Raw genomic sequence first — 25,912 nt, 5'->3', positions numbered from 1 at the left:
AGGAGTGACATCCAAGGATGTTCTCTGGCTTCCATATGAACATGTACTGCACACCTAAGACATGCAAGCATGTACCAAACCAAACATGTTTTAAGACTGGGTGGTATTAAGCCCACTCTGTTCCCAGGCTAATCTTGTGCCACTTTGCAAACACAGCAGAATGTTGGCACTCCTGGTCTCTTTCATTAGCTCCAGCTGTGGTCCAGCGGCTGCAAATCATCTTCCTCAGGACGTTTCCATCAATGCCTGGTGCTGGGTTCCAGAGCTCAACATTTCTTCAGATGGGATGGCCTAGAAAAACACCAGTAGGTTGAGACATGGTTGTGATACACCAGTTCAGACTCAGGCTCTGTGGACCAAAAGATCTGGGGAGGTGATAGCGGTGGGATTGGCACATATACAGCCAGAAACACTCCCCACAAGCACTAATGAGAAGCACATTGACAGGATGGTGAGGGAAAAAAATACCTTCTCTGGCAACTGTTCTGCTTTGAGCCATGTCATCTAAAATACAGCAATAAGTGACTTAGCATCGAGGGGAAATGGCCGCCCAGAGGCAGCTTCAGACTTTGATGCCTTTTCTCACTTGTGGTTTTAGAGATGGGTCTTTTGGTCTCTGAATCGGCTTTGCTTCAGTGTTCATGAATGGTTTCAAGGTGTGTCTGCAGGAGCAGCCTGCACTCTAGAAGCCAGGACATTGCCTCATTTTGCTCAGGCTGTTCAATTACAAGTGGCTCAGTCCCTCAGCAGCCATAGATTGAAAGGATAAACTTGAAGTCATACTGGATGTCAAACTAAGAGCATGCCTGATTCCTTGGTTTTCATGATTTCTCTTCTCTGAAACCTCTGCCAGCATTAACCATATGAGACTAAATTTTCAACTTGACCCGGGTATGCCAAGTCCTAGCACAAGGTAGCCATGGCAGCTGTGGAAACAGCTCTTCATCTTTGTGCCTAGTTAAGGACACCGCAGCAAGTGCTGTTTCTGTTGTTGAGACTGTCTCCTCATTTCATCCTTGAGTGGAGGTGGATGTTTGTCTGACCACTTTGTGAGTTTGCTGTGGATGCTGGGAGGTGGCGGCTCCTGAAGGGTGAAAACCCGAGACATATTTACTCCCTGTGCACAGTGCTGATGGCAGAGCACTATATTTCAGCTGGCAGCAAGTAGCTCTTCCTCCCTCTGCCTGCTCCCTTTGTAGTCACTGGAAATCCTCTTGTAAGGGGTGCCTGGCAGTGGCCTCTTGGGTACTCGTTAGCAGGGAGGAAGTTACCCAGTCAACACAGAGAATTTGATACCTACCCCCATCCTCGTTGTAGTCCTGAGCTCTGGCAATCAGGTATAGGGTGAGGCTGAGTGGGCAATATGAATGATAACCATATTTATTCTCTCTCTTTTTAAGGTTTATTTATTTATTATGTATGCAGTGTTCTGCCTGTATGTATGTCTGCAGGGCAGAAGAGGGCGCCAGATCTCATTACTGATGGTTGTGAGCCACCACGTTGTTGGGAATTGAACTCTGGACCTCTGGAAGAGACAGTGCTCTTAACTGCTGAGCCATCTCTCCAACCCCTCTCTGTTTTCATAGACCTGAAATTAGTCCTTTCGTTGGATAATCTTTTTAATATACACAAATCTTAAATTAAATGCTAAAACATTGCCATCAGGGCAAGGAGGCACCCCCCCCCCCAGCAGCCAGCCCTTTTTCTTTCGTGGGGATCTAGCACAGCCATTGTGGACTATAGAGAACCAGGGCTGTCCCATGGGGAGGGGTGTGTTTAGCAGCATCTCCCTCAACATGGGAAGAGCAGTCCCTCCCTAAGTTGCAACAACCAAAAGATGTGTGTACACAGAATATCTCTCTCTCTCTCTCTCTCTCTCTCTCTCTCTCTCTCTCTCTCTCTCTCCTACACACACACACACACACACACACACACACACACACACACACACCATTTAGAACCAGACAATTCCTCCTATGGTATCTTCTTTCTGTCCTAGGCAGCCTGGGGCCAAGTGTCACCTCTGACACTGGAGAGTGTGTGTACATCCCTGTCTGTCTCAGTGTACGCTCTGGTGTCCCTCCAGTGATCTGGCATCTGTATTTCTTCTGAGCTTGTTGGTGATGCTGGTGCTGGGAGTCATGCAGAAAGATGGGTCAAGGCTTTGCAGGCAGCAGGGCACCTTCATTGCACCTTTCTGTTGCTGTGATAAAACATTATGGCCAAGGCTACATACACAAAGAAGGGTGTATTTGAGGCTAACAGTTACAGAGGGTAAGTATCCATCACCGTCACTGCAGCGAAGCAGGACTCCAGACAGACACGGCAGTTAGAGCAACAGCATAGTGAGCACATCTCTAACCTCAGACGGGAAACAGAGATCTAACTGGGAAGGAGAGTATTTTGAAACCTCAAGGCCTGCCCCAGGCACAGACTTCCTCCAGCAATGCCATACCTCTTGAGCCTTCCCCAAAAGCACAAACTGGGGAGCAAACATTCAAATGCCAGAGACTATGGGGGACATTCTGTCCTTCAGACTAACAAGCATCTTTGTAACCCTGGCTAGGAAGTTACTAGACCCAATCTAGTGGATGGAAGAAAACCCATCAAGAAAAACCATCCTGCATTAGAAACAGGATTCTGTTGGTTGTGGAAGACAAGGCTGCCTCTTTCATCTGACTCTGTCTCTGGTCCCTGCTGTCCCCTGGCTCCTCTGGCTCAGCCCACCAATGTCACACTATGAAAGGATATTGCAAGTAAGAAAGGGCTTGCTTAGTGGGACACGGAGCAGAAAGGCCCATGCACTGGAGTGGTCTTGAACAAGACAAACTTACTCCTTCCCAGCAATGGGGTGGATGGTGGGAAAACTCCTATAATGGATGATATTGGGTCCAGAATTTGGGGCAGAGCCTATGGGGTAGGCTAGAGTGAAGGCCTGACTTCAGATTGTCTCTGCTTGTCTTGAGTCTGTCTGATCCCTCTGGCCTACTTGGTGGGATGGTAGTGGTGGCTTGAGCCCCCAGTATAAAGGCACCAATTAGAGCTGAGATGAAGACTACCTCCCTTCAAGGATGGACCACTGGGGAAATGGCACCTTAGGAAGTAGGGAAATTAAAGGTGGCTCTGCTATCCTGAAATGATCTCATTACTGGTTTTTCACAAAAGCATGGAGGTCTGAGAAAAAGTGAGTAAGCTGAGCACTTAGAGTTCTGTTGTTCACAGTGCTCCTTGGAGCACAGACAGTGCCAGGACTTTGTACCAAGGGCTTCTCAGTTTAGAGAGCTGACCTTGGATGAACACTGCATGCCCAAGTTACATGGGGAAGCATATCTTCAGACAAAAGAAGGAGAAATAAAGACCAGAGATGCTAGGATGCACAGTATTGGGCTTCTGGAAGATGCCATAGGATGAGGAAACCTGCAGTTGTGAACATCAGGTCTAGGTGGGTTCTTTAAAAGGATCCAGACAAAAACTGAGAGGAGAGAAGCTGACCAGGTAAGAAATGTATGTTATGCGAGGCTGTCAAAGATAGGAAAAGGTATCAGGCTGGTAGTTAGTGGCTGTGCCCACTGTAAATCACTGTGGGAACAGCTTGACATGCCTGTCAGCATCCATGAGGCTGTGATCTTTGGAAATACAGATGCCAGTTACCCCTCCTTTGGGCTGTGTTCTCTGCATGTTGATGCAACCCAAGCAATGCAGTGCTATATTTAGCACACACCAGAATACCTACCGCCCAGCCTGCACCCTCCCCTACCCGTGCAAATTAGCCACGTCTGCAGTATTCTTGTTCCAGTCCAAGGAGAGAGTACTCCATTCCAGAGGAACTGCGTCCAGGAACCATCGTGGCGAACATCACGGCAGAGGATCCTGATGACGAGGGCCTTCCTGGCCACCTACTCTATTCCATCACTGCCAAGAACAGCTACTTTGTGATAGACCAGTGTGAGTCATCCTGCACCCTCTAATGCAGCAACTCCGGTGCTTTTGTAATGCCTTTTTCCTCTCTGGCACTTGGCCTGCCTTTCTGTCCAGGTTCAGACTTAGTTGTCAGGGAAAGGATGCATTAAAGGCAACAGACACCACCTGAGACTGTGGAGCCTGAAGCAGGCTGAGTGTGAACAGCTGGGTCACCTGTCACCTTTATGGAGGGGGATGGATTTCTTTTCTTAACTGCCATTAAGGTTAAGGTTGAAATCCCTATAGACAGAACTCAGGCATCTCTATCTATATGGAAATGAACACTCCAGGACACCATGGAAATTATATTTTATGGGTTTTTTGTTTGTTTGCTTGTTTGTTTTTTGAGACAGGGTTTCCCTGTGTATCTCTGATTGCTCTGGAACTTGCTCTGTGGATCAGACTGGCCTTGAACTCAGAGAGCTACCTGAGTGCTGGGATTAAAGGTGTGAGCCACCATGGCACAATAATTTTTTTTCTTTCTGGCAAGGTCTTGGTATGTAACTCTGGCTGGCCCATAACTTGTTATGTACCAGCTCATGGCAATCCTCCTGCTTCAGCCTCTTGAGTATTGGAATTACAGACATTAACCACCAGACCTGTCTGGGAAAATGTATTTTTTTTATACCAATGTTGATGAGAAAGTGAAGGGATAATTATAATTGGAGAACAAAGTGTCTAAACTGTGCAAACCCTGGTGTTCAGGTGTCTCTGTCCTAGATGGTGATGCTTAGCATCTAAGGGTAAATCTCTTAAATGAAGGGTTTTTGTTCCATCTGGTTCCACAGCCCTTTAGTCCCAAACAAATACCCAATGGCTTATATCAGTTAGAAACTGTTTGGCCAATGGCTCAGGCTTCTTACTGGCTAGCTCTCTCTTAATTATTAACCCATTTCTACTAATCTGGTCCATGTGGTTTTGGCTTACCGGAGAATGCTCAAGCATGTTACTCTTTCAATGGCTGTGTGTCTCCCGTGGCCCCTCTCTGCTTCTCCCCAGAATTCTCCTCATCTGGTATCCCTACCTATACTTTCTGCCTGGCTGCTGGCCAATCAGTGTTTTATTTATCAACCAATAAGGGAAACAATGTATGTAGAAGGACATCCCCCATGGAAGGCCTGGTGGCTTTCTCCAGGGGAGGATAGGATAAGGGCAGAGAGGCTCTCCTGCATTTGTTATCATCTCACATGTCAGGGTGCCACGTTGTAGGGTAACCTGTGCCCCATCACCTTCTGGAAGGTGAGTCTGTAAAGCTGCTTGAGTTGCCTGCCCTAGCCACACATTTCTAAAGATTCAGAAGCGAAGAATGATATGAACCCTGAAATAGAATGAAGGCAGCTGTGTGATTTCAATGTCTTCAGTAGTCCCATTAAAAAATTAAATTACTCTTAAGATCCAATATACTGTAATTACAGCACAATTAATCTTTAAAAGTAATTGAGGTACTTTATATTCTTTTGTTTGGAAGCTTGTTGTATATTTTATACTTAAAGCATATCTCAAATCAGACAGCCCCCATTTTAGAGGTTAAATAGCTACCTGTGGCTAATGGTGATGCATTGGACAGTGTCTCTGTAGATCAGCTTGCTAAGTGGTTGGCAGCTATGATCCCGTATGAGCAGCATAGTGCAGAGAATGAGCTTCCTCTCCTCTGTAATGCCCACCCACTGGAGACTTGGTACTTCCCAGGCTTTATGCAGTGCAGCTGCATGCATTTCTTCCCAGGTACTTGCACAACCCAATGAACTAACGTCACACACAGTTTACAAAGGAAAAATCAAGAGCTGGGGACTTGAATGTCCAAGTCCGATGATTCTAGTCCTCTTAGCCACTATACTGTCCCATCTCTGTAAATCCAGGCCACATCAGCATGTTGGACTTCGCTTTACATAATGCTTTTGTGGAAACAAGACCATGTGTCAATGGCCCCATAAACTTTTGAGTATAGCTTGTCTGGGCCTGGGGAAATGCTGGGCATGCATCTATCTCTGGAAAGGCTTTTGACATTGACAACCTCACACAGCTAAGAGTGTAGGGATAGATGATCTCAGTTGAGAGTTCTGTTCATTCAGTTGTTGCAAAAATGAACTTTTAACAAGTACACACACACACACACACACACACACACACACACACACACACACACACCCAAATACACAGTAATGCTGGGTGGGGATTGAATCCAGAACTGTCAATGCTAGACCAACCCTGCATGTGACCTATATTCCCACACCCTCCTCTTTTTAGTATTTAAATTAAGACTGGTTCCAAGTAATAAAAATGAAAGCAAATCAAGCTAAGCATGAGATTTGGGAAAAGGAAGAGATGAAGAAAGGAGAGGAGGGAAGTGGAGGATGGGGGAGAGGGGAGGTGCATCTCATCGGAAGGAGTCTGGTGGTCAGGGCAGAGGAGGGGTGTGAACCAGTGCTGCTCTAAGGCTCTCAGCAGCTCAAGCTCTGGGCCTTCACATGCAGCTTGGTGGCAGCCTCACTGTCCTCCAATGTGAGTTTCTTAGCAACAGGTTCTCTTATAATTGAAGCCAGATCTCCACCAGTTTTGTCAGTTCTGCCCAGGGCTCAACCCTGGAGTCAAATGTGTGGCTTTAGAGCAAGGTCAGATCAGGTATTCGATGATGTCAAACACAGAAATGCCTATGATTTTACAGAAAGAAATGTTTATATAGGGCTACTCCCAAAGCAAGACCAACATCATTCCAGAACAGTCTTTTGCTGTGTTCTCCATGTTCCCTGTGACTTTATTCTTTATCTGATGTCTAACCTTTGCCTTCTTAGTGACTGGGACAATCCAAGTGGCGCACAGGCTAGATAGAGATGCAGGTGAACTGAGACAAAATCCCATAATATCACTGGAAGTTCTGGTGAGGGACAGACCCTCTGGGGGTCAGGAGAACCGCATCCAGATAACCTTCACTGTGGAAGACATCAATGACAACCCTGCAACATGCAGAAAACTCACCTTCAGGTACTCATGTGTTGAAATGTGCTCCCTCTTGGGTGGCCTTTGACCACCGGGCTTCTCTGATATAGGATGGCATCGGCGAAACAACTTTCCACAGGCAGATTCAAAGTTCCTTTTGTTATTCTTTCCTTTCCTCTTTCATTTTCTTCCCTCTTCATTATTTCTCTTTTCCACTTTCTGTGTTTAGCTTTATTTTTAAATTTCATTGTCTTTTCTTTATTTATTGCCACCAGAGGTAAGACAGCGCAGTTAGCACTTGTAATGGAGTCAGGATTAGTAACTAGGACCTCTCAAAGACACCCACAATAAATAATATGCCTAAACCAAACTAAGTACTTGGGTAAAACAAAAGAAAATATCTAATTCACCTTCCATAATGTAATTGCATACAAGTGAAACACAGGTACACATAGGACACTGGTTATTATATATTCACTTGTTCTTTGACTCACAATTAACTCACAATGATTTTAAAAAGTCCTTTAATAATTATTCACTTTTATCTTATGTGTGTTAGTTTTTTGCCTGCATGTTTGTCTGTACACTATATGAATGCCTGGTGCCTGAAGAGGTCAGAAAGGGCATCAAAATCAGATCCCCTGGAACTGAAGGTATGAACACTTAGTTGTGTGCCTCCACACAGACGTTGGTAACTGAACCCAGGTCCTCCAGAAGACCAGCAAATTCTAGGAAACTCCAAGTCTTCACTTCAGCCCTTCAGGGTCCTTTTTTATTCTGGGTTACTATGCCTTTTCTTTTCTTAAACTGAGCTACATGGTTGGGAATTCCTTCAGAACACCTTCAGTTCCATGGTTTCCCTGCTAGCCAGTCTTTGGAAGCCTGAATGGCGTGGAGTGTATCCCAGCAATGGCCTTCATGGAAAGAGTGCCTGCATCTAAAGTAAGGCTGGAGATCAGAACAGGCCTCTGTTTCTATGACCAATAAGCAAAGTCTCTTGGGTTATCTTGACTGGGTTTTCAAGTTTGCTCCAGGTGACTGGACAGATTCAATACATAGCATGACCATGCGAAAGATGAAGTGATATATTATTTATGATTTATTAAAGCTTGCCTAAGGATTCAGAAAAGCAAAGTCAGCCTTAAGCTGATCAGACACTGGTGACACACACCTTTAATTCCAGCATCCAGAAGCTAGGAGGTAGTACTTTAATCCTAGGACTCAAGATCAAGAGATAGATGGATCTCTCTGAGTTCAAGGCCACCCTGGGATACACGAGATTGATAAGTCTAAAAGAGTAACAGATGGCACACCTCTAATCCTAGCACTAGATGGGTGTAAAAGATAGAAGCAGGATCTTCAGTAGTGAGTAGAGACATTCACTCTCCAGCCATGCTGAGGAGAGGAAGCTTGGTGAGAGCCCGAGGAGACAGGATCAGCCCATTCAGCCTGAAGTAGAGATAAGAAGCTAGTGGCCAGCTGCTTTGCTTTTCTGACATTCAGTTTGAAGTTTGGACCCCAATATCAGTCTTTTATTTATTGTGCTACAATAAAGAGCCCTAAACAAAGACTGTAAGGGTAAGTGACAGCTATTAAGTTTATTTGTTATGTATATGACCAGCCTCCCATTTTCACAATTTACATGATCTACTCAGTGCTCGAGGATTGGTGTGATGGCTTAGAGTCTGGACACATCTCAGATTCACCACACACCTTGCTTATGCCCTAGAAGGCTGCCTACTACTTTCCTTGCAATTCATGTTCTCCTGACCAGTGGGGGAACCCTCAAAAAGAAAAAGAAAAGAGAAAAAGGAGAGTAATGCTGGGGGTTTATCAATTTCCTCCCTTTCACAGCTGCCTTCTCCACCTTCTGAAGGGTCAGTCCCTAAGGCAGTCCTTCACACCGAGCTCTCCTTGTCCCTTGGGCCTCTGCACACAGCACTCCCGGCCCTGGGTTCCAGTTTCAGGGAGTTTTCCTCCACTGGAACTTCCCAGTCTCTGCAGAGCAAGGATGATCCACAATTGTGTGTGTGTGTGCGATGGGGGATTGAACAAAGGGTTTCTTTGTGTAGCTCTGGCTGTCATGGACCTTGCTTTGTAGATCAGGCTGGCCTTGAACTCATAGAGATCCACTTGCTTCTGCCTCCTGAGTGCTGGGATTAAAGGCGTGTGACATCACAACCAGCTGTTCCACTCTTATTTGCCCTGAGAAATGTCTCAGCCCTTAAAATTTCTACACATACCCAAATACCCCTTTGTAATTAATCTCTTTACTAGATCTGCTGGAATTATTCTCATTGACTGTCTACTTCCCGCTGAGACCTGGTGTTGATCTAGTCACAGGCTGGACCATGTTGTAGATCACTTTCCAAACTTGAGCATTCCAGATGCTCAGTCTCTTCGATGGGCAGGGATGGGTGTCATGGATAGTTAGGATGTGATTTCCACAGCACCACAGACACAGTCTAAACCCCGTAGTCTGCTAAAGGAAGTCTGGGCCTGTAGATGAAACAATGCTTTGGCAGTCACTCACTTCTCTTGAGAATCTTCATTTGTGCTAGCCCTCTGCAGTGGCCCCAGTGCATCCTGGGAAATTCACTTTTTTAACCCAAGCTTTCTGGCTCTTTGTTACTCTACATGGAGGGCTATCTGTGCCTGGAGCAGATTGTGCTGTCTCAAACCTTTCATATCTGTTCATCGAATATTCTGGCTTTCTGTGGTCTATAGTTCCCTGGGGTGGTAGGACAGTTTGCAGACTGTGTTAATACTACCTGATGAAGTCACATTTTGAATGTCATAGGTCCTCCAGGCAAGCCCATGGAGAGTCCTGCTCTTGATGGTCTCCAAATTAGCATTGAAATCCATCACACTAAGTCAGTAACTGTGCTAATTACATTCATTTCTGAAGATAATTCCAAACAATGGAGCCATCACCTCCAGGCTTTTCCAAAGAAAATAACTCCCAGCTGGACAGTTGAAGGTTCTTGAGAGGTCACTTTTCTTGAGCTGTAAAGTGGAAATCTTCACTTCAAGAGCTCAGCCTGTGTGTCCATCAGGATCAGCCTGTGTGATCCTGAACATACAGACCTGTGAGACTGAGAAGGTCTGTGCATGTATCCACCTTCCCATCCTTGATCCTTTCTCCATCCCATCCATTACAATGCCAAGCATGAAAGCAAAACAAAACCACAGGACAAAGAAAAGGAGCTGCACAGTCACTGACATTTACACTAGAGCACTATGACTTCAACTTTCTGCAGATGGGCTGGAGAGCGGGAGGGTTGAGTGCCAGCAATCATTAAAAGCATCTGGGTGACAGTTGGAGGCCCAGAGGCTGTGGGTGGATGGGGCAGTGCAGCCTGGAGGAGGGAGGTCCTTTCAGGCTCCCACATCTTTGCACTGAAAGCCTGTGGCATTCCCAGGTTGATGATAAAGGGGCCCAGGCTCCAGTAGAGGCATCAAAGGCAGCGAGGTGGCCTCTGCTCAGGTTGTAAATTGTCCATCACTTGGCTGAACGTGCTTTGCAAGCTGTTCATGAACAGGAGGAGATCCAGAAAGCTGCTGGGCAAGTCACCTTTGAGTGGGGAGGGCACGTGATCTAATGACTGTGAAGGAGAGAAGGGGCTCCCTTTAGAGTCAGGGATTGATAAATGAGGGGGAGTGGCTTAACAGGACACATGTGGGGAAAATACCAAGTGTCAGAGAAAAATGAAAAGAGCATGTCAAAACTGCTGATGCAGCTTAAAGCTCTTTCCTAGTAGGCCCTGGGTTAGATCTTCAGCAGCACAGCCCGAGCATGGGCATAGAGAAAGAAAAAGGGAGACAGACAGAGGGACAGAGAGAGAGAGAGAGAGAGAGAGAGAGAGAGAGAGAGAAAGTGAGAGAGAGACAGAGGCAGAGGGACAGAGATAGAGAGAGACAGACAGACACACAGAGACAGAGAAAGATGACAGAGAGACAGGAAGACACACACAGAGACAGAGAAACAGAGAGAGAGAGAGAGAGAGAGAGAGAGAGAGAGAGAGGAGAGAGACTGTGTGTGTGAGTGTGTACTTTGGCACCAGGACCCTGAATTCTTCTAGGTCCAGTATGTAATCAAACCTTAAGTCCACAAACACCCATGGCCTAGATATAATTATATAATTGATTGTGTTGTTGGGGAGTTCACCAGAGATGACCATTCGAGCATAGTGTACAGACAATTGAAAGTCTTTATTCTAGTGACTGGGATCACATGCAAGTGTTCAAAAACCTGGGTAGAGCCCCAAGTGTCCAGAACATGGGGATTTTAAAAGTAGAAACCGTGTCCTGCATCTTGGAAGCTTTACAAAAGTAAGCAGTTTGAAGCAAGTAGGTTTTTCTTTTACTTTTTCTTAATTTCTTTTTCTTTTCTTTTTTTTAAACATTCTAATCCAAGTTTCATCTCCCTCCTCTCCTCTCGTTCCCCTCCCCTCCTCTTAGAGGGGGTAAGGCCTCCTCTAGGAAGTCTACTAAGTCTGCCCCATCATCTTGTTGAGACAGGACCAAGACGCCTCTCCACTTCCACACCCCTGTGTCTAGGCTGAGCAAGGTATCTCTCCATATAGAATGGGCTCCATTAAGTCAATTTGTACATTTGTGTTAGGTCTTGGACACACTGCCAGTGACCTCATATATTGTCCCAGTCACACCACTGTCACCTATATTAAGGGAGTCTAGTTGGGTTTTATGCAGGTTCCCCATTTGTCAGACCTGAGTCAGTGATCTCTCACTAGCTCGGGTCAGCTGATTTTGTGAGTTTCCCCATCATGGTCTTGACTCCTTTGTTCATATTATCACTCCTCCCTCACTTCGATTGTATTCCAGGAGCTTGGCCCATTGGTTAGTTGTGGATTTCTTCATCTGCTTCCATCTGTTTCTGGAAGAAGATTCTAGCTTCTCTGGGGTTGTGGATTGTAGGCTGTTTATCTTTCGCTTTATGTCTGGTATCCACTTATGAGTGAGTACATACTTTATTTGTCTTTCTTGTTTTGTGTTACCTCACTTAGGATGTTTTTGGTTTTGTTTTTTGTTTGGTGTTTTGTTTTTTTCTAGTTCTGTCCATTTGCCTGTGAATTTTAGGATGTTATTGTCTCTTACCACTGTGTAAATATGCCACATTTTCTTTATCCATTCTTCAGTTGAGGAGCATCTAAGTTGTTTCCAAGATCTGGCTATTATGAATAATGTTGCTATGGACATAGTTGAGCAAATGTCTTGTGGTGTGAATGTGCCTCCTTTGGCTATATGCCCAACAGTGGTACTGCAGGGTCTTGAGGTAGGCTGATCCCTAATTTTCTGGAAATAGCCATACTGATTTCCACAGCAGCTGTGTAAGTTTGCACTCCTGTCAGCAATGGAGGAGTGTTCTCCTCTCTCCACATTCCCTCCAGCATAAGCTGTCATTGTGTTTTTGATCTTAGTCATTCTGATCTGTGTAAGATGGAATCTCAGAGTGGTTTTGATTTATATTTCCCTGATGACTAAGAATGTTGAGCATTTCCTTAACTGTCTTTCCATCATTTGAGATTGTTCTGTTGAGAATTCTCTATTTAGATTTGTACCCCATTTTTTAGCTGGATTATTTGGTACTTTGACTTCTAGTTTCTTGAGTTCTTTGTATATTTTGGAGATCAACCCTCTATCAGATGTGGGGTTAGTGAAGTTCTTTTCCCATTCTGTAGGGAGAGGTTTTGTCTTGTTAACCTGTTCTTTATGAAGCAAGCAATTTTAACAGAAGCTAAGATAAATTAGCTAGGACATCCCGACCTTGAGCTCCTCTAGAGTTGGGTAATTTTCCATGGGATTCTCTATTAAGGAGACCAATTCTAGTTAAGCCTGGGATGGCCTCAGTGAGAATACAAGATGGAGGAACCTCTGTGCTGTTGCCCCCATCACATTCCCCACTGGTTCTATGGCTTGAGTCAAATCATTGACTCATCCTGTTCTAGGGAGGCACAGTTAATCCTAGGGACCAGCGCTAAGTTGGTCATGCAGTGAGGAAACAGGACCCCCCCCCCCCCCGTTAGCCAGATCAAGACGAGAATCAGTGCTGATTGACAGTATGTTCATCCATGGGGACCAAGTGGCCAGAAACTGATACTAATCACCTGATCTATGCCTTCCTTTCGTTGAGGTTTTCCCTGATCATGGCAACGTTTTCCCTAATTAAACAGAATTGGATGGGAGGTAGAAACAGCAGATTTCCCCTAAAGTATTTAGTACTTAATAAGTGGTCCCTTTTGAAGAATTGAGGACTAGAGCCATAGCATTGCACAGTGGAGGCAGAAACAAAATGGCAGATGTGCTTTCTGCCAGAGGGGCCTTGTGGAGACATAGGGACACGTGTCCCTCTCTCTTTGGCAAGCAGATGCTGTTAATTGCCACAGCTTGACACAGTCCTTGCTCCATGTAGTTGCTGATCATTTTAGCAGTCACAAGAAGAGGCTGTAGAATGTAGAAGGAGAGACACCGAGCTTTCGTACACGGGACTCCGAGGAACACACTGGAGATGGGGGGGAGGGGCATTCCAGAAGCAGGTGCAGTGCCCTGGGGCTGGAGCCTTGGTGGCCTGTATAACCACTCTGATGGGAGGAGCATGAGTAAGGAGCAGCTGAGGCAGGGAGATAAAGTAGGAGAAGAGAGGAGAGTCCTGTGGTCCAAAGTTGAGAAGTTCTCAGGAGCAGGCTGCCATGATCTGACACTGACAGGGTGCCTCTAGCTGCTGTAATTAGACGCAGTCGGGGAAGGACTCAAGGGCAGAAATGACGAGAGTGGTGAGGAGGGTACTATGACAGCCAAGGACTTCTGGAGTTGAATATGAAGTTGAGGTATCTAGCCTCAGCTTAGGTTAGAAGGCCGATTCGGTCGCCATTTGTTAGGGGAAAATATTGAATTGTATCTTTTTGCCAGCATTATGTTGAGTGAAAGAGCAGCCAACGGGACGTTGCTTTTGGACCTGAACAAGTTCTGCTTTGACGACGACAGCGAAGCGCCAAACAACAAATTCAACTTCACTACACCATCTGGACTGGGGAGCAGCCGCAGATTCTCACAGCATCCAGCTGGCTCTGGGAGAATTGTGGTCAGTTCACGGTCATTGCCTCATTAAAACGACGCTGGGGAAGCTGGTCCAACATGCATGGTGCTTTTGCTACCCTGCAGAGAGAAATTCGCAAGGCAGCCTCCTCTCGGAGCCACAGTAACTGAAAGACTTAATGGTGGCTGTGTGTTCCTGTCAGCTCTTTATTTCACTCAGGCTTCAGCATCGTTCATTACGCAGAGCTGTGCTGGGGGCTAAGGACTTCTTATGCCTTTCGTTCCCGTGCTCCTGTTTAGTGAGCCATTGGAGATGTGGCTGTGCCCTCTCTGCGCAAGCTCTTCTGCTATTTGAGTGCTTGTTCCTCAAATGAGGTGAGAGGGAGAGAAGACAGCCCAGCAGAGCCATCTTGATAGAGTCTGCATCATAGAGTCAACCAGAGAACCCCATAGAGAGTAAAACAAGGGGGTGGGAGGTGGAAAGTGCGCTTAGGAGCAGAGGCAGGGCTGGATGGATGGGCATGAAAGGGGTTCAGCAAGGTGTGTGGCTTCTGTTCACGCAGGGCTCCTGCTGCAGGGTGTGGAAAATAGCAAGAAGGGAGAGAGTCTCCCGGGGCGTTTCCCGCAGACCTTGGCGATGAGAGCAAGCTGCCCACCCCCTTTCTTCTCAGTCTACCCCCCCCCCGTTTTCTACCACCCATCTCAAGCTGTCTGCAATCCCACAGAAAGTCATGATGTCATAAAGAAAACAAAAACCTAATTTTAATTTTGATTGTGGGGAAATTCACATTTTTCTTAGGTTCTTGATTTATGTCCACTATTTAAAATGTAGAAAACACTGATAAACATCACCATATATGAGTGAACACTGTCATCATTTTGATATATTTTCCTTTTCTATGTGGTTTTATGCATCTCTCTATATATTTGTATAAGTATGTTAAATAATAGAAACTATTCCTGTGTAAAGGGTTTCGTTTTGTATTTTTCTTCAACTGATCTGATAGCATGAACCTTGTTTGTTGGGCAGTGGTGCTAGCTAGGTGGACGTTTTGGAGATAGATTCTTCTCCTCTGGTAAATTCTTCTGAGTAAGTTCTCTAGCTACACTAGAGTATGGTCATATCTCAGAACTCCACAAATGCCCCGCAAGTGGTTTTCTAAAGGATGCTGGCAATTTACACAGCCACTAACTGTATGAAAACAGGTTTGTCACTCCAATGATATGGCTGTTTATCCTGTGTAATCATTACCTCTGTTTTGACCTAGTTAATTGGTGATCTAGACTATGAAAATCCAAGCAACCTAGCAGCTGGCAATAAGTACAGTGTGATAATCCAGGTGCAAGATACCGCCCCTCCATACTATAAAAGTAAGTGCCCTTTTGACTTACTTCTACGGCATCTTCCTTGAGCATCGATGATTGAACCACCGGCACAGGGTTTCCTGAGGCACCCACCATCAGGCCCCGACAGCCACTTCCTCTTTTTTGACTGAATTACAGCACTAGAATGGGCCCCTTTGCCTTCCATCTTGCTCCTTTTCCACACAGCTTCTCTATTTCTGTCAGTGATTTTCAGGAAATGCAAACACCATCACCTCACTACCTTAAATGGTGCTGCAATTGTTACATTAATGTTTGAACTCTTGAGTTTGGCACATAAGCAATTTCCATGAAATGGCTACTGTGCCTCCCATCCCTCCCCATCCAAATACCCCTTCTTTTCAACTGTGCCAATCACTTAGAGCTGGCCTGAGAGAATCACAGAGTTTTATATCATAGTGTTTTTGCACATGGCTAGAACTCTCCCTCCATTGCACACTACTCCCCCTTCACACAGTCCTATTCCACAATGTCCTTCTTTTGATACGCTCCCTATACTTCACTGTCCCCTCCCACACTGTCCCCTCCCACACTGTCCCCTCCCACACTGTCCCCTCCCACACTGTCCCCTCCCACACTGTCCCCTCCCACACTGTCCCCTCCTACACTGTCCCCTCTCACACTGTCCTCTCCCACACTGTCCCCTATTTTACATTGCCCCCATTTTCATACTGGCCCATTTGCCTGTCAATCCTTGTTAGACTTTTCTCAGACTCCCCCTGCAGGTTCCACAGTGGCCTGCATTTGTGGTGTGGGGAAGCTACCACTAAGAGTCTGAAGGCAGGTCTCCACCTGAACCTGAGCCCACACTTACAAGATGCTTTCTATTGCCCACTGAGCAGATGGATGCAGGTTGTGATGTAAATTTGTTACTATTTTCATTTTTAGATAGCATCTACATTTCCATCCTAACAAGCCCAGAAAATGAATTTCCTCTCACCTTTGAAAGACCATCATACATGTTTGATGTGTCAGAAACAAGACCAGGTGGGTAGGAGCCAAATCACAGACCGTAAACTCTTGCCAGGCTTCATCTGACTTCAGGCTCTGCAGAGGCATGGCTCCTGGCAGGGACCACCAGTAGTTTTTCCCAGGTTCATGGTTGATTTGTGTTTATTGCATCCCTCCTTTCCTCCTCTGCTCCCTCCCTTCTCTCTCCCTGCTTCCCTCTTTCTCACCTCCCTCCCTCCTTCCCTCCCCATCTCTTTCCCTCCCACTGTCCCTCCCTTCTCCCTGCCATTGCTCTTTTTCCTACAGAGACCTCAGGGTGAAACATGGGTTTTGAAAACTTAATTAAATTGCATTGTTCTGAATGTGCTGATTGCTTGCTTGTCTGTCTGTCTGATTTCTACCAATCTTCCATGTTGTAAGTTTTTTCTTGGTCTCCTGTGTGATTTTTAATTGGCTCACTCAGAGTTGGAATTTTCAAGTAGGAAAAAGATTTCTCACTTCTCTAACTCCTTTATTTAAAGACAAAATAAGAGTTGCCTTCCCCTTCTTGAGTTCACTGGCCATCTTATTTTCTGCTGTTACAATGATACTTTGATTTCTATGGTCTATTCTCCCATTAAGAAAAGAGTCCCATGACCTCGAACAATGGAACCAGGATGTATCCCTGGTGCACAAAAGGACTTTGGGAGCATATCCCCCATGGAGGGGTACTCCCTAAGCCTAGAGACAGGAGAGAAGTCCTAGTCCCTACTCCAAATGACTTGACAGATTTTGATGATCCCTCCTAGAGGGCATCACCCTCCCTGTGGAGTGGGGGTGGGGGTGGGAGGGGAGGGTAGTGGGGAGAGAAGAAAGGGTATGAGAGAGGGAAAGAGGGAGGGAGAGGGAACTGGGATCGATATGTAAAATAAAAATTAAAAAATAAATAAAATAAGAAAAAAAAAAGAGTCCAGTGATGGACATAGTGGCACATGCCTGTAATCCTCTATAACTTGTGGGGTGAAGGCAGGAGTAACAGAAGTTCAGGACCATCTGTTACTATATAGCAAGTTCAAAGTCAGCCTGGACTACATGAGTCCCTGTCAAAAAAAACACATACACACACATGCACACACACAGAGAGGAGACAGATGATACGTAGATAGAGTTAACTTTTTATTATCTAGAGTATTTTTTCAGATCTAACAGATCCTCCCCAGCCATATACCTTGACATCATGGGTATTTCTTCTATAATGAAAAAACCAAACCAAATCAGAGTGCCCCACCCCAATTATTCTTGTCTATTTTGTTCTCATGACGGTCTCTATTTTCTGACATTATGTTTAAAACAAAACACAAGAAGGGGAGCACATTTGTTAGTTCCTTAGAGGGAGCACAGTTGTTGGCTCCTTAGAGGGAGCACTGTCAGTTTCTTACAGGGAGCACAGTTGTTAGTGCATTACAGGGAGGACTATTAGCTCCTTACAGGGAGCACAGTTAGCTTCTTTTACGTTGTCCTGTATGCTCTGTATGTTCAACAGGACCAAAACATTTCACAAATATACTGCGGTTTGGGCCATCTTCCCTGGGTCACATACTTGGTGCTGGCCTGTAGAATTCAGTCTCTGGCCCAAGGGAGTGAAATTTATGAGAAAGGAAAACCCTGAACTTCAACAGCCCTAACAACACTTGTAAATTAAGCAGAAATAGCAGAATTTAAACATCTGTACTCAGTATTCACCAATTGCTGTATACCTTTTTTAGATTTACCTATTTTTATTTTATGTGTATGATGTTTTGCCTGTGGGTATGTATGTACATGTATAAGTACCCGGTGCTTACAGAGGCCAGAAGAGAATGTCAGATCTCCCCACACTGGAGTTACAAATGGCTGTAATCCATAATGTGGGTGCTTAAAATCAAGCCTGGGTCTCCTGGAAGAGCAGCAGGTGCTCTTAACCACAGAGACAGCCCCAAGAGCTCCCTATAGAAAATCTGAAAAATGTAAGAGACTTTAGACTGCATTACTGCTGAAAGTTGGTTGTGGGGAGTGCGTGCTGATTCTCACCATTTATGGTGGTGACATAACGGGTGCCTTTGAGCTTCTGTAGGGTGTGAATTCTCTCTCCCTCCTCGAGCACTGCTTGGTCTACTGGCCCAGTCACTCCCTGGATGTTTATTTGCATTATTTGAATTTAATAGAATTGACTAGTTAAAATATCCAGGCTTCTGGCAAATAGAAGCCTCCAAAAGTCTGGCCATAGCAGTGAGGACACCTCCTCCCAAGTCAGTGTTAACCATTCTCCATTCCTGCAGCTGGGACCCGAGTTGGGCGGGTGAGAGCGATGGATGAAGACCTCCCCCAGAGGAGCGTGGCGTATTCCATAGCCAGTGGAGGGGCCAGCCTCTGGTACCCAAACATATTTTGGATTAATCCCAAGACAGGAGAACTCCGACTAGTAACTAAAGTGGACCATGAGACCACTGCCATCTACATTCTCACAGTCGAGGCCACCAATGGCGAGGACACAAGCTCAGTCACTGTGAGTTGGGGCTCTTGTGTCTCTCCACCCTACCCCAGAATGGCTGGCTAGAGCCTCCCTGGCACCCTCAGTGTGGGTACATGCACAGATCACAGCTTTATTTGAGGCTCACATTTGTGAGTGACTGGGGGAAATGCTAAGACTGATGGAAAGACACTGGTAGGTCTGCTGAATCCACAAGCCACTTTGTGGGACTATGTTCTTCCTAAGGGCCTCTAAATCTTGCTTTGTTTTCTATGGGTTGGTGGTAAGTGGCAAGCTGCCAGAGTCTTTGTAGTTCTTAATCTCTTCCTGAAGCAGTGTTGTCCTACCCCATGCTCACCAGATGGGGCAGTATTGCTTGTTTCTGCCTCACAGGCATGCTCACCAGATGGGGTAGATATTACATGATGCTGTGACTCACCCTTGTGCCGTGATGATAAAATCATTTGACTCTGGCTACTGATGAAGTAAAGAGAGGTACCCTAGTTCCTGGTTCTGAAGATTCACACCAGTCTGTTTGGGCCTTTGGTGAGGGTGGAATGTGGTGGAATATGTGTTTTTGTTTTTGCTTTCGGTTGTTGTTGTTGTTTTGGTTTTTTGAGACAGGGCTTTTCTGTGTAAGCACCCTAGTTACCCTAGAACTTCCTCTGTAGATCAGGCTGGCCTCCTAAGTGATGGGATTAAGGGTGTGTGGTATCCCTGCCCAGCAGCAATGTTTTAGACAATGCTCATTCACATCTCAAGAGTCAGGAAGGAAGCAAGAAGACAGGCCAGGGTCCCTCAGCCCCTTTGAGATGGTTCCCTTAATGACCGGTAGACCACCCACGAGGCCCGACCTCCCATAGTTACCACTCTGCACGTCCAGATTGGGCACAAGCCTTTGGCACATACCTACTGCTATACTGCTGCTCAGTGTTCCATGTCGAGGCTTGCATTAAATGCAGATTCTCAGTGCAAATGTGTGTGGGACCTGAGTTCCCATGCCACACCCCACAAGCTTCCCAGGGGCACCAGCGCTGCACACAAGCATCCCTGAGTATTTAATGGGTTGTGGGGTGAGTGTGGGGATGATCTGAGGGCTACATGATGGCGATAAAGATTCATTAGTAAAGTGAAAAAATATGAGGGAAGTGTCCTGGCTGGCAGCTGGCAGCTGGATGGTAGGGACAGTAACTGCCTTGCAGCGAGGAGAATAAATTCATTTCCCAGCCATGCTCCCAATTTTCTGAGAGGGTATGGGGAAGGCTTATCTCCATGACCCTGTGTCTGTGGAAAGTCACGTGATAGGCCAGCTCCAGAGTAGTTCAATTCCTCTGGCGACTTGCTTTGAATTAATGGGATGAAGTTTTTAGCTGTGCATGAGGCTCTGAATTGCTGGCCAAGGGAAGTTGGAGATAATTGCAGTGTTTGTTAGACTGTATTTTTTTTTCCTTCTTTCATTTTTTTTTAAAGAGAAAAATGAATGGACTCTACTCTGGGAGCTAACTAAAGTGAAATTTCAATTTATTCCCAGTCTCAGAAATAGCTGAACTCCCTAAATTTCAAAGGTAAAATGGATAGGACTCAAAGTTCTTAAGCCTTTAAAAAGGGTGGTGAGCCCAAATGATCACATAAGTCCCTTTCAGGACTGACACTGTGGAGTCCCATACTGGCAGGGGTCCCACTCAGTTCTCCAGGCCCGAGACATAACAATGATAGAGCTGTGGCCTGCTTGGGGAAGGTCAGCTGAGGACTCTGCAATTCTAACAACCCAGGCTACAGGTGTGACTCTGGCAAAACCAGGACTTTGCTCTAGTCTCTTATTTCTTAGGCCTGGCTGCATAGTACAATCAGCTGAGGAACATAACAGAAAGTACCTGGGTACCACCCTCCAGGGGCTCCAAGTGGGCCCAAGAAAATGGATGCAGGGTTGAGAACCATTGTGATGTACACCAAAATTAGAAACCAATTTCAGGTTCACCCAGGACAGTGCATAAGTAAATATATGGGTTCCCATAAGTTCATAGCCATTGTGGGAAGAATCTGGCATTGTCTTTGGGGAGCATGTGGGTTGAGGGATGACATTTGCATACCATGCACACATGTACACCTGTACACACACAGCAGATGGTATTTACATATCTGCATACTCTCCATGCACACACATGTACACACACAGCAGATGATACTTGCATATCTTCATACTGTACATGTATACACATACATCTGCACACACACACACACACACACACACACACACATGCTAACAGCAAAGGATTTGAAGTGGAATAGAGCTACACTGAACTCTTAGCCAGCACCTCACTGTTGAGTGGTTTTATGTCAATTACTTGCTGTCTCTCAACCACCCTTTCTCATCTGTAGATGGGAGGTATCACATTCTTACAAATGAGGTTAGATCAGTGAATTCATGCAAACTGTGTATTCCACGCAGTGAGCACTCACTACATTTTAGCTTTTAAGAATAACTGTCTTGGGCTGATAAAATGGCTTGGTAGGTAATGACACTTGCTGTCAAACCTGAAAACTTGAGCTTGATCCCTGGGATCCACGTGGTGAAAGAATAGGTTGTCCTCTGACTTCTGCCTCACATAGACACACTGAAAAAAAAGTAGTAATACTTTAACCACCTGCCTGCCATTCTAGATAACTGTGAACATCATTGGAGAAAATGATGAAAAGCCAGTGTGTACCCCAAACTTTTACTTCATGGTCATCCCAGAGGATCTGAGAGTTGGCACAAACATTCAGAATTTCAAGTTGATGTGCACTGACCTTGATTCTAGCCCCAGATCTTTTCGATACTCCATTGGTTCAGGTACTGTACTTGGTACCGAGAGTTCTGGGCGGGCAGTGGGTGGTTGTTCAGACACTGATGTGGGCACAGTGTGGGCATGGGAGGGCATATTTTGCATGTGGAAGGGGAGCTGATACAAGGGTTCCTGTGTTTCCCACTGCTTTGCCAGCTTTTCTGCCTCACGTAGTTCTCCCAGACCCACCCCCCAACCAGACTCACCTTCACATGGCTGACCCAAGGCCCCAGGAAGGAGGAATCCTTTTAGTGGAATAATCTCCCCAAACTCCCGGAATATAATGAGTGTAATTTTTTTTAAGTTCATCTCCTCACCATCTCTTTTCCTGGAAAACCTGGCACGGGGGAAGGGAGTCCTAGGCCTCTTTCAGGATAAGAATAGATAAATGCATTTTGAAATGTGTCCTCAGCAATACTGGTGCTCCATTCATCTGCTTTCTTTAAAAATATGCCATTGTGGGAAGGAGGGGAAAAGAGCACCTCTCAATGGAAACGAGACCAAAATAGCTCACCTAATGAGGTGCTGGGGCCAGAGATTTAAACCCAAACAAGCAGAGCAGTTCCACAGGAAAGACTAAAAATCCATGTCTGCTGAGCCTGGCAGAGCAGTGGGAGGCCGCTGAGCCACCGTGCCTGTACAAAACCCAGGGGCAGACACTGCCTAGAGACCACAGCTGCCGAGGGTGGAAATAATCCATACTGAGAGTCCCGGGGGCCTTACGGAGCACTTTGCTGCTAAGGAAATAAAAATTGCATCATCTGCTCCATTTACTGGTTTTCAGTCAGTAATGAGCCTGGAGATTCCAGAGGAGGAGCAAGAGCCACAATTGGGCCACATCCTTCCTGCCCCAGCACCTGGAGCTTCAAGTTGTGGACCCCAACAGCTCTGTGTGTGTGTGTGTGTGTGTGTGTGTGTGTGTGTGTGTGTCTCTGTCTGTGTGTGTCTGTGTGTCTATCTCTGTCTGTGTATGTCTGTATGTGTATCTGTGTGTATGTATGTTTGTCTGTGTGTGTCTGTGTGTATGTCTGTTTCTGTGTATATGCCTGTCTCTGTGTCTATGTGTATGTGTTTGTGTGTCTGTGTGTGCATGTCTCTGTGTGTGAATGCCTCTGTGTGTATGTCTGTGTGTGTGTCTGTGTGTGTATGTCTGTGCATGTGTCTGTGTGTATATGTCTGTGTGTGTTTGTGTGTCTGTGTTTTTATGTCTCTGTGTGTATGTCTATGTCTGTGTGATGTGTATATGTATGTCTATGTATGTGTGTGTATATGTGTGTATGTCTCTGTGTGTGTCTGTGTATGTGTGTTTATGTCCATGTGTGTCTGTGTCTGTTTATGTGTATGTCTGTCTGTGTGTATGTGTCTGTGTGTGGGCAGGAGGCAAGAGGGAAGAATTCCTAAGGACCTGGGCCTGAAGTCCTTGCCACTTAAGAAGGTGTCTTCCTTTAGGGGGACTTCAAGGTTCCCTGTCACCAGCATGTCCAGACAGCTGCACAAAAGGCATAGGGTGAATTTGGCCCATGGTTGGGGGTGTTGTTCATTCTAGAGCCTTGCTGCCAGATTACTGGCCTCAGTAGGCATTTATTTACATGTGCCTGCATTGCAATTAAATAAATGCTGACTGCTAAACTGTCAGGAGCTGCACCAGGAGGTTAACTCTCCTCATGGTGGCCCCAAGACAAGAGTGCTGTGGTTCTCTTTACAGTCCATCCTCACTTGTAGGGTGTCAGACCCAACCCTGTTACATAAAAAAATAAACTGTGGACATTTGAGGAAATAAAACAAATGCCATTTTTTCTTGTCTTTATTTTATGTTCTTTTTATTTCTTTTACCAACTCTTTTGGGTGGAATCTCATTTAGGCAACATCAACAGTCACTTCACCTTCTCTCCCAATGCTGGGTCCAATGTCACACGGCTGCTACTGGCATCCCGCTTTGACTATGCTGGTGGCCTTGATAAGATCTGGGACTACAAGCTGCTTGTCTACATCACCGATGACAATTTGCTGTCTGGCAGGACGAAAGCTGAGGCTCTTGTTGAAACAGGGACAGTGACACTAAGTGTTAAAGTCACCCCTCACCCAACCTCTATCATCACCACAGCTCCTAGGGTAAGGATCCAGGGACCTGTAATTTCTAGCCATAGCTTTAGCAATGATAGCAATGGAAACTTGGACTCAGAGGTGTGAGGCATTTGTTTGCCAGGGCTATTGATTAGTAGGTGGAAATCTGTGTAAGCGCTTGGATGCGTAGAGCCACGGACTTCTCAGGGTAGAGAGGAACGTGTCAGCACAAGGGACATGAGGTTGACCATGCATCACTGTGGGAAAACACTTGAGGTGAACAACTCCAACTACAAAAAGTTGGCTCATAGTTTCCAAATTCTCAGAGTCCAGGCTATCTGCCTAGGTGAGGGAGAGCTTGGCAGAGAGACTAAGGGAGGGCAGGGCAGAGAGGCTGAGGGAGGGCAGGGCAGGTGTACTCTCCCCCTCCATTCTCCCCCCCGCCCCCCCGTCCTTCTCCTTTCACATCTCCCTCTTAGAAAACTACTTATGAATGAGGCTACCTGCTTCTCAGAGTCTTGCTAATAGCAGGTAATGTTCACTTCTCTGGTACTGCAGTCAAGAGACCCCAAGGAGCTGGGTGGTGTGCACGCCTTTAATCCCAGCACTCGGGAGGCAGAGGCAGGTGGGTCTCTGTGAGTTTGAGGTCAGTCTGGCCTACAGAGTGAGTTCTAGGACTGCCAGGGCTACACAGAGTAACTTTGTGGGAGAGGGGAGGGGAAAGGGAGAGGAAGGGATGGAGGGAGAGAGAGAAGGAGGGAGGAATGGGGAGAGAGAGAGAGGGAGGGAGAGATAGAGACCCCAGTGAGTAGAGACAGCCCTGGATGGCTTTCTTTTGCATAGCAGCCACCAAAACACCAACAGAACCACTTAAGAGGAGGAAAAGACTTAATCCCACCCACAATTTTGCAAGCACCCATGCTGCTTTGACATATACATTTGACCGTGGTGGAGGAGGTCCCTTACCTCATGACTCACAAGAAGCAGAGAGTTAGGAGGGGACCGAAACCAGGTATAACCTTGCAGGTACTCTCAGTGACCTTGTAGCTAGGCCTCAGCTCCTAAAATTTCCAACCCTCATAAAATATAGCCTCCAGCTTGGGGAGCAAGCAGTTCAACATATGAACCTGTGGGGGCTTTGTTTTTAATTTATTCAGGTAAAGCTTTGTGTTTTATTTATGCTAATGTGTATATGCCTCCACATCTGTATGTGCACAGCATATGTGCAGATGCCCATAGAGGCCATAAGAGGGCACTGGGTTCCTGGAACTGGTGGTGAGCCACCTGATGTGGATGCTGGGAACCAAACCTGGGCCCTCTTTACAGCAGTGCTCTTAAGTGATTAACCACCTCCAGGTCATTCATATGTGTTTGGTGTGTGTGAGTTCATGAGTGTGTGAGTGTGTGTGTATGAGAATGTGAGTGTGTGAGTGTGTGAGAGTGTGTGACTGTGTGAGAGTATGCGTGTGTGAGAGTATGTGAATATGTGAGTGTGTGAGAGTGTGAGAGAGTGTGTGTGTATGAGAATGTGAGTGTGTGAGAGTGTGAGAGTGGGTGAGTGTGTGAGAGTATGAGTGTGTAAGAGTATGTGAGTGTGTGAGAGTGTGAGAGTATGTGAGTGTGTGAGTGTGTGAGAGTATGTGAGTGTGTGAGTGTGTGAGAGTATGTGAGTGTGTGAGTGTGTGAGAGTATGTGAGTGTGTGAGTGTGTGAGAGTATGTGAGTGTGTGAGAGTATGTGAGTGTGTGAGTGTGTGAGAGTATGAGAATGTGAGTGTTTTTGTGTGTGAGAGAGTGTGAGAGTGTGAGAATGTGAGTGTGTTTGTGTGTGAGAGTGTGTGAATGTGTGTATGAGCGTGTGTGAGAGTATGAGAGTGTGAGTGTGTGTGAGTATATGTGTATTTGTGAGAGAGTGTGTGGATGAGTGTGTGTGTGAGAAAGAGAATATGTGTGTGAGAGTGTGAGTGTGTGAGTGTGTGAGAGTATGTGAGTTTGTGAGAATGTGAGAGTGTGTGTGTATGAGAATGTGAGTGTGTGAGAGTGTGAGAATGTGAGAGTGTGTGTATGAGAATGTGAGTGTGTGAGAGTGTGAGTGTGAGAGTGTGTGAGTGTGTGAGAGTGTGAGAATGTGAGTGTGTTTGTGTGTGAGAGTGTGTGAATGTGTGTATGAGCGTGTGTGAGAGTATGAGAGTGTGAGTGTGTGTGAGTGTGTGTGTGTTTGTGAGAGAGTGTGTGGATGAGTGTGTGTGT

At 45.9% G+C, this 25,912-nt stretch overlaps 1 protein-coding gene across 1 annotated transcript in view; it reads left to right on the top strand.

Moving 5' to 3' along the window:
- Nucleotides 1-25,912, top strand: part of Cdhr3 (cadherin related family member 3) — a 59,275-nt gene that overhangs the window by 24,497 nt on the left and 8,866 nt on the right. The window contains exons 7-14 of the mRNA XM_051175134.1: nt 3,797-3,945; nt 6,753-6,942; nt 13,828-13,999; nt 15,222-15,324; nt 16,225-16,323; nt 18,585-18,811; nt 21,437-21,608; nt 23,462-23,712. Of these exons, the coding sequence (XP_051031091.1) occupies nt 3,797-3,945; nt 6,753-6,942; nt 13,828-13,999; nt 15,222-15,324; nt 16,225-16,323; nt 18,585-18,811; nt 21,437-21,608; nt 23,462-23,712 (1,363 nt within the window). The remainder of the gene's footprint in view (nt 1-3,796; nt 3,946-6,752; nt 6,943-13,827; nt 14,000-15,221; nt 15,325-16,224; nt 16,324-18,584; nt 18,812-21,436; nt 21,609-23,461; nt 23,713-25,912) is intronic.

This window comes from Phodopus roborovskii, unplaced genomic scaffold (genome assembly GCF_943737965.1).
Source record: "Phodopus roborovskii unplaced genomic scaffold, PHOROB, whole genome shotgun sequence".
Classification (NCBI taxonomy): Eukaryota; Metazoa; Chordata; class Mammalia; order Rodentia; family Cricetidae; genus Phodopus; species Phodopus roborovskii.
The sequence above is the reverse complement of the archived record's forward strand: the minus strand, read 5'-3'. Positions and strand labels throughout refer to the sequence as shown.